A 12419-nucleotide genomic window follows, 5' to 3' on the forward strand; every position below is an offset into this window, starting at 1 on the left:
CAGATTACTCCGGAGCCTCTTAACTTTATCCTATGCCCTCGTGAAAGAGACTCAACTCATGTGCATTTACATTACGTAGGTATTTAAACGTCTCTATCATATCTCCCCTCTCCTGCCTGTCCTCCAAAGTATACAAATTGAGATCTTTATGTCTGTCCTCATATGCCTTATTATGAAGACCACACACCATTTTAGTAGCCTTCCTCTGGACCAACTCCATCCTTTTTATATCTTAACACAGAACCCAGCATCACACAGTTGTAGCTCTGGTTCCTCTTTCCCACATTAAACGTCATCTGCCATTTTGATCCCCAGTTTCCTAGTCTCACAAGGTCCACTTGCAATTTTTTTTAGAATCCTCTTAAGATTTAACAACTTTGTGTCATCAGCAAATTTAATTATCTCACTAGTTATTCCCATTTCTAGATCATTGGTCCCAGTATTTACCTTTCTCCATCTTCAGCTACTGCATGTGCTAAATTCCTTTGCCTTTTCTTTACAGAAATAGGGTAAGAGATTATAGTGGCGGGCTGGCGGGATCTCTGGTATTGGCATTTTATTACAAGTAGGATGGCATGTTGTACACAGTTCCAATCCTGACTGAGTGGGAAATGTTTTCTTCTTTGATACAGGTATTGTTTTCATCACAGAATGTGTCAGTTTCTCTCTTTCTGACCTGTTCATGGAGAACTACAAACAGCCCGGGAACATTACCAGTCATCCAGATTTGCACCGGACTTGTGAGTTGAGAAGCAGACATTTTTCTTCTAACTCTGAAGTACACTATTGATTACTTACTCTACAGTCAGTGCCTTTGGTCCTTTTTTTCTAATAGTGTAAATTCAGCTTTTCACTTCCTCATTCTCTGCAGTTCCTGTTCCTTTATTTAACGTATAACCAGAGCTTCTAACTTGTTCCTTCTGCAGCCTGCCTTTTCTTGTACGGAGCAGCACACAGCTCAGTCAACTTCTGTTGCTCCCATACAGTTCAAAAACTCAGCTGTCTGCTCAGTACATTCATGGAGCAGGCGCAGTTCAACAGCTGGCTGTAATTGAAGCCACACAGCAGCAAGAAGAGCAAATCGTGAGACGTGCTGGACCACTCTTCTGTTCACCATTCTCCACTGGGTGACAAGATACAGGCAGCTGGTTAGGACACTTGCCTCTTCCTTTGGTTTTTGGGGGGTGATCTCCTGTTTCTCTTATTAGCTAGCTTCTAACCTACCTTTCCTTACTCCCTCTTCTGTTCATATCTAGAATTATGTAAAGGCACTTCTGTGTTTTTATACTTGTCTGGATTTCCTCTGTTTCTGGAAGTATTTGGGATCCACACAGACCCTCCCAGGTATGTGTGTGCACAACCCTGGCTTGGATTTATTCTGCAGCTCGAACCTGTGGCATAGTAGCGGTAGGGGGCTCACCTCCCTGGGCGCCAGTGCCTCTCCTCTTCTCCATACCCCTGCTCCTTCCCTTCCCCCCCAATACTTCTAGCTCTTCACTGGAGAAGGGAAGGGAACGGGTGCACATGGGCACTAAGCCACGAATCCCCACATCCACCAAGGTACAAACAAGAGCCAAGTTTATACATTTATACGTCAGTTGACAATAAGAATGTAACAAACCCCCCATACTTTTAGAAAATATGGCAAGCGCCTCTGTATTACAGCAGCTACTTCTGCACCATGCACAATCTAAACTATTCTTCTAGCAGGTAAAAATTTGCTGAATCGCTAAACCCATTAATTCATCAAATAACTTAGCTTCTGCTTTATCTAACTCTGCGGCCAAGGCCACAGAACAACCAGTCTGTAAGTTGGTGGAACATGAAATTTACAAACAGCTAAAACTCTTTCCCATATTGATTAACAACTGTACACAAGAACAAGCAAATAACATAATGTTGAAAGGTCCTCACTAGTGCTGCCCGATTCAGGAAAAAAAGTTGATTCGATTCGATTCACTTTCAATGACACAGCTTTTTAAGTTTAAACATTTTATGTAGCCAAGGCAATATCATGTAAAAAATAGGAACATCCAAACTATACATAGCTGTAAAATTAGTTAGAAACAGATTCACAGTTGCCCCAAAGCAAATCATCTCCAAAGCTTCCCCCGTCCCTGCCCGATTCTCAAAATCATGCTCCCAAATGTGCTCCAAAGCCACACATCAATTAATCCCCTTAAACTTAAAGTTCTGGTACACCACTGAGACTTTTTTTTATTCTGCCCAATTAACCCCTCACAGAAATCTCGCAAACCAGTATCTCCCTTCTGAACAAATCCTAATAACCTACAATCTTTCAAATAATGCTGAAGCTGTAACCAACAGTAAAATTGGGACACCCCTAAACCAAACTCCTGTCTCAACTCCTCAAAAGCCTAAACTCATCCCATTCAGAAGTTGAGTAGCACACCAAATAACCTTACTTTGCTAGTCAGCCCAACTACCTCAGGATTAGATCAACTATCGGTCATACCAGATCCATACCCTCTGCCAAGAACTTAAGCACATCCATCACCTTCATTGCCAGCAAGCCAACTAAGGGAATCGGAGACAGCTACAACCACCGAGGACATCACCCATCTCCCTCTGGCAGCAACCAGGCCACCACTGCTGCTTCCATATAGGACTTACAGAACAATATAACATAGCATCTTTACATTAGTAATCTAAAATCCACTTTCATTTTGTTACCATAAAACTCTTCTAAAATTCGAATGCCTGTTTTTAGTTCTTTCTTGAATTTCTCCATACTATGCAAGGTCCCAATTTCAAAGACCGGTATTCTATCCGAATAGTATGAAAGGAAGTACATCTAAAAGGATCTTTTCTGCTGATTGTAGCGTTTCAGAAGGCTGATAAAGATGTAAACAATAGAAATGATAGTTGATAGAATATGGCGATACTTGAGAGGGTCCAGAGAAGAGCTACACGTATGATAAAGGGTATGGAAAACCTTTCATACGCAGACAGGCTGGACAGACTGGGGCTCTTCTCCCTGGAGAAGCGGAGACTCAGAGGGGACATGATAGAGACATATAAGATCATGAAGGGCATTGAGAATGTGGAGAGGGACAGATTCTTCAGCCTACGGGGAACTACAAGAACAAGGGGGCACTTGGAGAAACTAAAAGGGGACAGGTTTAGAACCAATGCCAGGAAGTACTTCTTCACTCAGAGGGTGGTGGAATGCGCTTCCGGAGGATGTGATAGGACAGAGTACTTTACAGGGTTTCAAAGAGAAATTGGATAAATTCTTGAAAGAAGAAGTTATTGAAGGATATAGATAGGGAAGATATAGGATGAAGAAGGGTACAGTTCGAAGGATATAGATAAGGAAGGACATAAGGGATAGAAGGATATAAAGGATCACTTACAGGTCATGGACCTGATGGGCCACCACGGAAGCGGACTGCTGGGCGCGATGGACCTCTGGTCTGACCCAGCGGAGGCAATTCTTATGTTCTTATCTATAATAATAAAATGCTAAGCACCCATGCGCACTCTTACCAGCATGTTCCCTGAGATCTGATCTGTCGGGCTGTGGCAGTAAGAGTGCGCATGCGCACGTCTAAGGACCGGCCAGGTAATACGCTGCAACTCCGCCCCCCCCCCCCGCCGCCGCCCCTACCCGGCACACCAGAAACCCCCGTTGACCCTCGCAGCCGACCCTCCCCCCGCTACACGGCTGACAAACCTCGCAAGTCCAGCAGCGTCCCAGGCACAGTAAACACACTGCTTCGGCTCTTCTACTGGCCTAATTTCCTCTGCCGCGTCCCTGATGACGTCAATGGAAGGGGGATGGAAGGCAGGCAGGCATCGGAGGGGGGGTGAGGGGTTTTCAATGGAAACATGCTGCTCAGGGGGATGGGAGCAAGGCTGGCATCGGAAGGGTGGGTTTTTTTTAATGAAAACATGCTGCTCAGGGGGATGGGAGGCAGGCAGGCAGACTGGCATCGGGGGGATTAAATGGAAACATGTTGCTCAGGGGGATGGGAGCCAGGCAGGCTGGCATCGGGGGTGGAGGTGGGACAAAGTCTGGAAGATAATGATGGGGACATAAGAAGGAGGCACTGGGGGCACTAAGGACATAGAAAGGGGCACTAAGGACATGGAAGGAAGGCACTGGGGGCATTATGGACACAGGAAGGAGGTAATGGGGGCACTAAGGATGTAGGAAGGGATACTAAGGACATGGGAAGAAGGCACTGAGGGCACTAAGGACATAGGGAGAGACACAGACAGAAAAAATGACAGACAGGCAGCGTGCAAGGAGAGAGAGACAAAGAAAAAAAAATAACCCAGACAGACAGACATCTATTCTAGCACCCGTTAATGTAACGGGCTTAAAGACTAATTGTTTCATATTTTGAAAACCAAAAGCAAAATTCTGAATTGTATTCTTTGTTCCAAAGGTAACCAACAAATTCTTTAGCACATGGGAAATATGAGAAAAATGAGATGTATCTGTCAACACCTGAGCTGTTGCTTTCTGTGCCTCCTGCAATGCTTTTATAGAGCATTTTGGTGTGCCCATAGACAGCGGAACGCTTTTTTGTTTGGGGGGGGCCCAAAAGCGCCACTCTTGATTCCACCCCCATAATAATGATAATATGAATTGTAATACCATTTTTGTTCCATGCACACAGTATAATCTTATTAATAACACATAATAGTTAACCACAAAATTAAAGCACACTGTTTGCTTCTCAACATTCATTCCTGGCCTTGGTCACACATGCAGAACACAGATAATAACACAGGACCACAAATTAAAAATACGAAACCCTCAGATGCCAGACTCTACATGCATTATAACACCTGAGAAATAGAAAGAAATTAATTTCTTCCTGAACAGTGCAAAATATTAAATTCTCAAAACTGACACATTTCAATCAGTAAATTGAAAATAAAATCACATTCTCTACCTTTGTTGTCTGGTAATCTAATCATCATTTCCCAGTCTCTGGTTGAACTTCTTTCTCTCTGGGCCTTCTTATCCAGTTGTTGGTTTTCTCTCCTTCACTTTCTGCCCTACATTCATCTTTGTATAATTGTACATAAGTTGTTATTCAATTAATGCTATACATATGTGAAGATCAGCTCAGAGACATGGAGGGGATTTTTATGGAAGGAACCCCTCACCATACCACCTCACCACCCACCACCCAATCATTGCTAAATCTTCCATACTTTTAAGCATAAATTAGTGCCAAATCATTGCAAATAATACAAATGGCTCTTAACTTAAAGCTTGGTTTCTTGGTTCCAACGTGAACACATTTCGTGCTCCTGCTTCAGGAAACCAAACAGCTTTGAGTCCAGCCGCACTAAACAGAATGTACTAGGTGGCAGTAGGCGATTTGAATCTAAACAAAAAATAAGAGTGAAACTATGTTGCTGCTAAAGAGTGCAAATTAAGATAATGCCTACTTAAATAGGATATATAATATATAAATAGTTCAATAAAGAGGCATTTCAAAACCTTTAAAGCAGCTCATATGTTTAAAAGACGCTCCCACAGATTTCTTAATGGGAGAACGCCGACTGCCAGCTGATTTAAGAAGACTGTACATCAGCACACAAGAGACGTAGCGTCAAATGCGTGATGACGTGCATTCTAACCTTCATATCAAGTTGAAACCCACGGTTATTCAAAAGACCAAAAGGAAAAATGCAAAGTTCATTACTAAAAACCTACAAGAAAGCTTGCCATTCAAGTTCAATCGAACTGGAACTGAGGTGTGCAATATAAAAACACATCATTACTCTTTGTTATACTGAGTCTGCACACGAGGCTACCGATCGCAACAATCATTGCAAGATACCTACATAAAAGATTTGCCTTTCAAGTTCACTATTCAATCCAGCAGGAGCCAAAGTGTGCAATTTAAAGATCCATCATTGCTCTTTATTCCACAAAATTTGTGCGAGGTTCCCACCTCGAGGCAATCGAGGCACTTCCAACACTGAAAAAGAGAGAGATTCAATAGAATGTTGTAAGTCCATCCAATGTCCTTCCCTGCTTCCCCCAGCCCATGCAGCATCTGTCCTTCCAACCCTCTCCCAGCCTGATCATCCTTCCCAACCCCTTCCCAGCCTGTATAATATCTGTTCTTCCCTACCCCCTCCTAGCCTTACATCTGTCCTTCCCTGCCTCTCCCAGCCTGTGCAGCATCTGTCCTTCCCAACCCCTTCCCAGCCTGTATAACATCTGTTCTTCCCAACCCCCTCCCAGCCTGTACAGCATCTGTCCTTCCCTGCCTCTCCCAGCCTGTGCAGCATCTGTCCTTCCCAGCCCCTTCCCAGCCTGTATAACATCTGTTCTTCCCAACCCCCTCCCAGCCTGTACATTTGTTCTTCCCTGCCTTCCCACCCAACCCATGCAACATCTGTCTTTATCTTCCCAACCCCCCTACCCCTAGCCCATGGCATGCAGCATATGTTCTTTCCTTCCTCCCCCCCCTTCCCCCCAGTGGGATCCTGCAGCATGATCTCTTCAGCTCTGGACTCCCCCACACTTGCTCCCCGGAGTCGCTGTCATTTTAAATGTTCTGGCAGCCATGGCACAGTGTCCACGAGATGAGCCTTCTGCCGTCAGCCTGCCCAGGAAGTCTTAATTCAGCAGCAACTTCCTGTTTCCGCCGAGACGGGCGGCTGCTGAATTAAGATTTCCGGGGCAGGCAGACCACCACTATTAATAGGCACTATCAATAGACCATTACAATAGTCAAAGTGAGAAATTACTGTACTTTGCACTTCCAACCTAAAATTTTGATGTTGGGTAATATTTTAATCGATCAAAAATAAAGCATATCTTTTAAAGTATCAAATAAGTCTCAAGTTTCATAAATTATTTTGTAAAAAGTGTTCAGTGTCTAGTGTTTCCTGCAAGCTTGAGCAGCTAGGAAAACAATATCGGAACCATCTTGTCACTTTTATTTTCTCAGTCCCTGTAATACATACTCTTTATAAGTCCAATCTGTTTTCAAATGCTACTAGTGTAACAATGTAACAGGACTTAGTAGCACTTATCTTTTTCTCGTTGTCTCAAAACCAGGTGGCCTGGCAGGATATCATCTTTTTTTTTTCTTTTGCAGTGACTTGGTGCTCCGTGAGTGCACATAAGATTTAGTTGCTCCCCTACTCAGACCCGAGTTTCATCAATAAACGGCTTCCCCAGGAGGAGTTTAGACTAAAATAAACATAAAAGCACACCAAATTATTAAATGGTCATAGAGGAGTAAATCCACCAATAACCTCCCACAAAATCATTCTACAGCAATACATTTTTTAAAATTCTCTGTTGTATATCATTATTAATTCAAAATATAGGTTCAGCAGTTAGATAAGGTCGAGAAAGAGAAAACAGGAGCCCCACGGACTTAAAATTGTTATAGAGCTTACTTGTGCTGGAGCAAGCCCAAGCATTGCCAGCATTCAAAGCAACGCTAATCACGAAATCAGCTGACAGCTGTGACCGCTGCAGAATTTAAAATAAGCTGCGCAGGATCTAGCCAAGCCTCTTTGTCATTTTAACATTTTCTTGACATTTTTGATAGACAGGCTCATGACATCCACTCCTCACACTGCCCAAAACTTAAAAAGGTGATTATCAAAGCCAACATTCAAATCTGCGTTGGTCAGGACAAAAAAAATCAGCTGATAGCGAAAACCACAACAAGTTTAAAAAGACATGCTAAAGGACAGGCTTGAGCCGCTAATTCATCAGTAGCATTTTTAATAGACAGGTTGAAAGGTGTCATTGTTATCATTTGACATAGCATCTATTAGACGTGAAAAACTGCCCAAAGTTGAAGATGTTTCTTTTAAATACAGTACTTCATAAGCACACTGAAATAAAGACACTCTTGTTTCTTGTTAACAGAGTGACAATCATGTAACAAAGAATCCAAGCACCGTTCATTTTAAACATTATCTCAAGAACGAGTTATGCATCCTATGCGCACTGAAAAATCCAGAGGTTGAAAATACATGAAAAGAAAAATGCATAAAAAAAAAAGAGCACAACCCGCTCCTGCAACAGCTCAAAATGATTAAAACCATTCAAAAGGTAATAGGAGAAGGGGACCCCGAAGTTAAGCTGAAATAGAAGTTTAATGAGGGGGTCAGACCTGTATCCATTCGGTTCCATAGTTCCCCAATTGAAGATCGTTCTCTGCTCTTTTCAACAGATGGCATTAATCTCTTCCATATCTTTCAGATCTCTGGCGCTGTCAGGTCCTGCTGCCCCTCATTAGCTTGGGATTGATGTGCTTCGGGGCACTGAGTGGAATTTGTGCCTGTATCTGTCACAGGCTTTCCCCCACTATTGGTACGGGTGTATTCCATTTCCTTGCAGGTAAGAATTCGAGTGAGGAACTGAGATTTGGAAAGGGAGGGGAGGCCGACTTTTCCAGCGTTTGAACAGGAATATGCTGAAAAAGTTTGGGAGAGCTAATTTGACCAGAGACAGAAAGAAACTCAGATGCTGGGAGTAACATTCTGCCCATAGTGGTAAGTGATTTGTAAGCTGCTCACAACCATGAACTGAATTAACCCCAGATATTTAAGGCCAAGGCGAATGTGACTCCCAGCATTGAATATCCAGGTATGTGTGGTATCAGATAACAAGCTCCCATAGAAACATAGAATATGACAGCAGAAAAGGGCCACCAGCCCAACAAGTCTGCCCACTATAAGGACCCTTCCCCCTAAGCACTTCCTCGAAGTGAACCCATGATTATCCCATTTTTTCTTAAAATCAGCACGTTGCTTGCCTCAATTACCTGAAGTGGAAGATCATTCCAACGATCAACCACCCTTTCGGTGAAGAAATACTTCCTAGTGTTGCTATGAAATCTCCCACCCCTGAGTTTCAATGGATGCCCTCTTGTTGCCATGGAAGAGTGGGTAGGAAGGGTATAAATTTATGTTTTTAAGATGATGTTATAAGAAATACAAGTGATGTTTTTAAGGTTAAATGATGTAATATTGTGTTCTTGATGTAAGATGGAAAAATGAATAAAGAATTTGAAAAAAAAAAAAAGATACTCAGGGGTGGGAGATTTCATAGCAACACTAGGAAATATTTCTTCACCAAAAGGGTGGTTGATCGTTGGAATGTACTCTTGTGTTTAAAGTGTGTTTTTGTCTAGTCTTTTATGTGTGCGTTAAGAAGTCCTAGGTTCAGGCCTCAGAGGAGAAGCGGGAAGTAAATTAATGACAATAATAGCCAGGTGGCTGAAAAAAAGTATATATATATATATATATATATATATATATATATATATATATACACACACACACACATAGTCAAACCTCGGTTTGCGAGTGTTTTGCAAGACGAGCAAAACACTCGAGCAAACTAAGTTGCAAACCGAGAATCTCAGAGAGGGTGAGAGCCAGAAGGCATTGAGCATGCGCAGATGCTCAAGGCCCAGCAGCAGCCTAGCAAGGAAACCGGCGGCAGGCACTTTCAACACCAGTGGCGCACAGGTAAGGATAGGGCCAGTCAATGGGGGGAAGGAGGTGATCAAGAAGGGAGAGAGCAGCGCCGGTGGCCTCGGGGGAGCAACAAAGCTGGTTCCCGGGGTTGGCTCGGGGGTCGGGTCGGAGAGATGTACCTACCAGTATTCAGTCAGTGGAATGAATCATCTAAGTTGCCATTATGGCCTATAAGGAAAGTTGCTTTGATATACGAGCACTTTGGATTGCAAGCATGCTTCTGGAACAAATTATGCTCACAAACCAAGGTACCACTATACATATATATATATACACACACACAATAAAACCTTGGATTGCAAGTAACTTGGTTTGCAAATGTTCAAAACATTTTATAAAATTTTAACTTGATAAACAAGCAATGTCTTGCAATACAAGTACATACAGTACTTTGTATTAAAGTTTTTGGGTTGTGGAATGAATTGTCTGAGTTTCCATTATTTCTTATGGGGAAATTCGCTTTGATATACGAGTGTTTTGCATTACAAGCATGGTTTCAGAACAAATTATGTTTGCAAACCAAGGTTTTACTGTATATGTAAAAGTATGTGTGTGTCTATAGATAGATAGATAGATACTTTTTTCAACCACCTGGCTGCTATTGTCATTAATTTACTTCCTACTTCTCTGGAGAGAGAGAGAGAGAAGCATAATCAAAAGAAACGTCTAAGTCTAATTTAGACATAGGGCGCTAGTCAGACAGTCAGCAGGGTAAAAAGTACGGCCAAAATATTTATTCCCCAAAAAATCGTCTACTTCTATGTCCAGCCACTTGATCGTCCAGACTACCAGTACGTCTATGTTTATACCACATTCTCATCCAAAATATCGTCCAAGTCCCAAATGCCTAGATTAAGACATTCTGAATGTGTGCAAATAAACATTTTAAGCCTATAGATAAACATTTGCAGAGAAGCTGGAAAAATGCCATACTCTGCAGACTTTCCCTACTTATTCGCATGTAGTTTATAGCTATTCTGAATAAAATTCAGATACCGGATGTTTAGTGCAGCGTAAAAAGAATACTGCTCCCCCCTGTATGAGCAGCACTTAAAAAAAAAAAGCAGGACAGTACTTAACCCACATTGAACAGAATAATATGTGCAGTATTCTGGAAATATATAAGGTATTTTAAGTCTCATGAGGATGTCCCATGAAGTCTTGACAGCCATTTTGAAAATCTTCAGACTGGTGACACTCTAGCAGGGGCAAGAAAGAGTTGGGCCGAAGAGCCTCTCCTGCCCAATCAAGCCCCTTTGTCTCCTGATTCTGTAAGTTGGTCAGTCTTTGACTGTGCTATTTGCTTCCCTATCAGGTATCTGTATCCTGGGATCTGTGGCGTGTTATGCAGCGGGTGTGCAATTTCTGCATCGAAAGATTCCCATCCCGAAGGATGTTCAAGGAGAGTTCGGCTGGTCCTTCTGTTTGGCCTGTGTCTCGGCTCCACTACAGTTCATGGCAACTGCTCTCTTCATCTGGGCTGCATGCACCAACCGCAAGGAGTACCGATTCCTGAAAGCTTATCGTGTGGCATAAAACTGCAGTTTTTAAACATTTGGCATTCATTACCACCACATCTCCAAATGGCTGTGTTTGTGGGTCAGCATCCAGAAATGCTTCAGAAAGAATGACTGCTACCTGAATTAAAAGGATGTACATATTTCAAAGAGGAATTCAAACAAAAAGTCACATCTACAAACAATCAGTTATTGAAATGCAAGATGCACATCAATAATTTTTATAAAATAATAAATTGCTAAATGATTGTAAATCTTTTTTGGAAGGCATATTGTGAAAAAAAAAAAATACATAGCTATAGATATATATGAACACTTAAGCATTGCCATACTGGGACAGACTGAACATCTATAAAGTCCAGTATCCTGTTTGCAACGATAGCCAGTTCAAATCACAGGGATCCCAAAAGAGTAAATTAAGATTTTATGCTGCTTATCCCAGGAATAAGCAGTAGGGTTTGTTTTTTTTTCTAATTCCATCTTAATAATGGGTTATGGACTTTTCTTCCAGGAACTTGACCAAAACTTTTTTAAAATTCTGTCACATTAACTATTTTTCTAGTGCAATAGGTGTATCATTCTAGACGTAAGCCATGCAGAAGGAATCCACTCCTGCTTTTCAATCCCTCCTTCTTCACTTGAGGGCTCTGCTCCCAAAATCTTTTTATTGTTTTCAAGAAAAATGACAACTACCAACCAATACAACAAAGTCAATAACAAGAATTCACACCCATCCCAACCCCACCCTGCACCCCCACTCCCCCCTCCCATCCCACAAAGATACCATAGGCAACCCAAGGAGATATCTCAGAAAACACAAATCAGAGTATTCAAAATCTGACTGCGGCCTCTCGAAGTCAGTACATTCAAATAAAGAAGGAAAATCTTTAGGGCGCTTCTGGGAACCAGCTACGGCTCTTGCCTCCCACCGCATCAAGGTATGCAGTTTATTCCTCCAGTACCAAACAGAAGGAGCCTGTGCAGAAATCCAATGGTTCATGATACTTTTTCCCCCACTACATAATACTTGTTCAAAAACATGCGTTCCCGAGCTGGATGCATATTTAACAAAGGAAAATGATAGAAAGCATACCAGGCGCCGAGAGAGAGAGACTGTGGTGTTCAAAGTGGTACCCAAAGAGAGCCCCATCCAGCCAAAAACCCTGGATAGTTGAACACACCCACAGACCATGCATGACATTTGATACAGCTGGGTATCTATACACCCCATGTGATAAACCTGGCTCGAGGGGACATAAGCCCGCAACATAGTATGGTAATGACATTCCCGCAGTTCTGCATTACCCATAACCCCTGGTATGCCCTTAAGTGCCCTCATCAGCACCGGTAATGTTAATTGCCAAGTAAGATCCCCTTTCAGTTTTAATTTTGCAC

General features: G+C 42.4%; 2 protein-coding genes across 9 annotated transcripts in view; one reads left to right on the top strand and one right to left on the bottom strand.

The window, feature by feature from the left end:
* CLDND1 (claudin domain containing 1) overlaps positions 1-6390 on the bottom strand; it is a 67593-nt gene extending 61203 nt beyond the window's left edge. Inside the window, exons 1-2 of the mRNA XM_033919583.1 lie at positions 5833-6390; positions 4929-5044 (exon numbers count right to left, since the gene is read on the bottom strand). The gene's annotated coding sequence lies outside the window, so the exon portion shown is untranslated. The remainder of the gene's footprint in view (positions 1-4928; positions 5045-5832) is intronic.
* Positions 1-11538, top strand: part of LOC117348016 (claudin domain-containing protein 1-like) — a 53411-nt gene extending 41873 nt beyond the window's left edge. For all 8 annotated transcript variants that reach the window (XM_033919588.1, XM_033919590.1, XM_033919593.1 and 5 more), the window contains 3 exons: positions 633-740; positions 8225-8362; positions 10823-11538. In XM_033919588.1, coding sequence (XP_033775479.1) covers positions 633-740; positions 8225-8362; positions 10823-11043 — 467 coding nt within the window. In that variant the 3' untranslated portion in view covers positions 11044-11538. The remainder of the gene's footprint in view (positions 1-632; positions 741-8224; positions 8363-10822) is intronic.
* The last annotated feature ends 881 nt before the right edge of the window (positions 11539-12419 follow it).

The sequence above is a fragment of the Geotrypetes seraphini genome, chromosome 14, assembly GCF_902459505.1.
Source record: "Geotrypetes seraphini chromosome 14, aGeoSer1.1, whole genome shotgun sequence".
NCBI classification, from domain to species: Eukaryota; Metazoa; Chordata; class Amphibia; order Gymnophiona; family Dermophiidae; genus Geotrypetes; species Geotrypetes seraphini.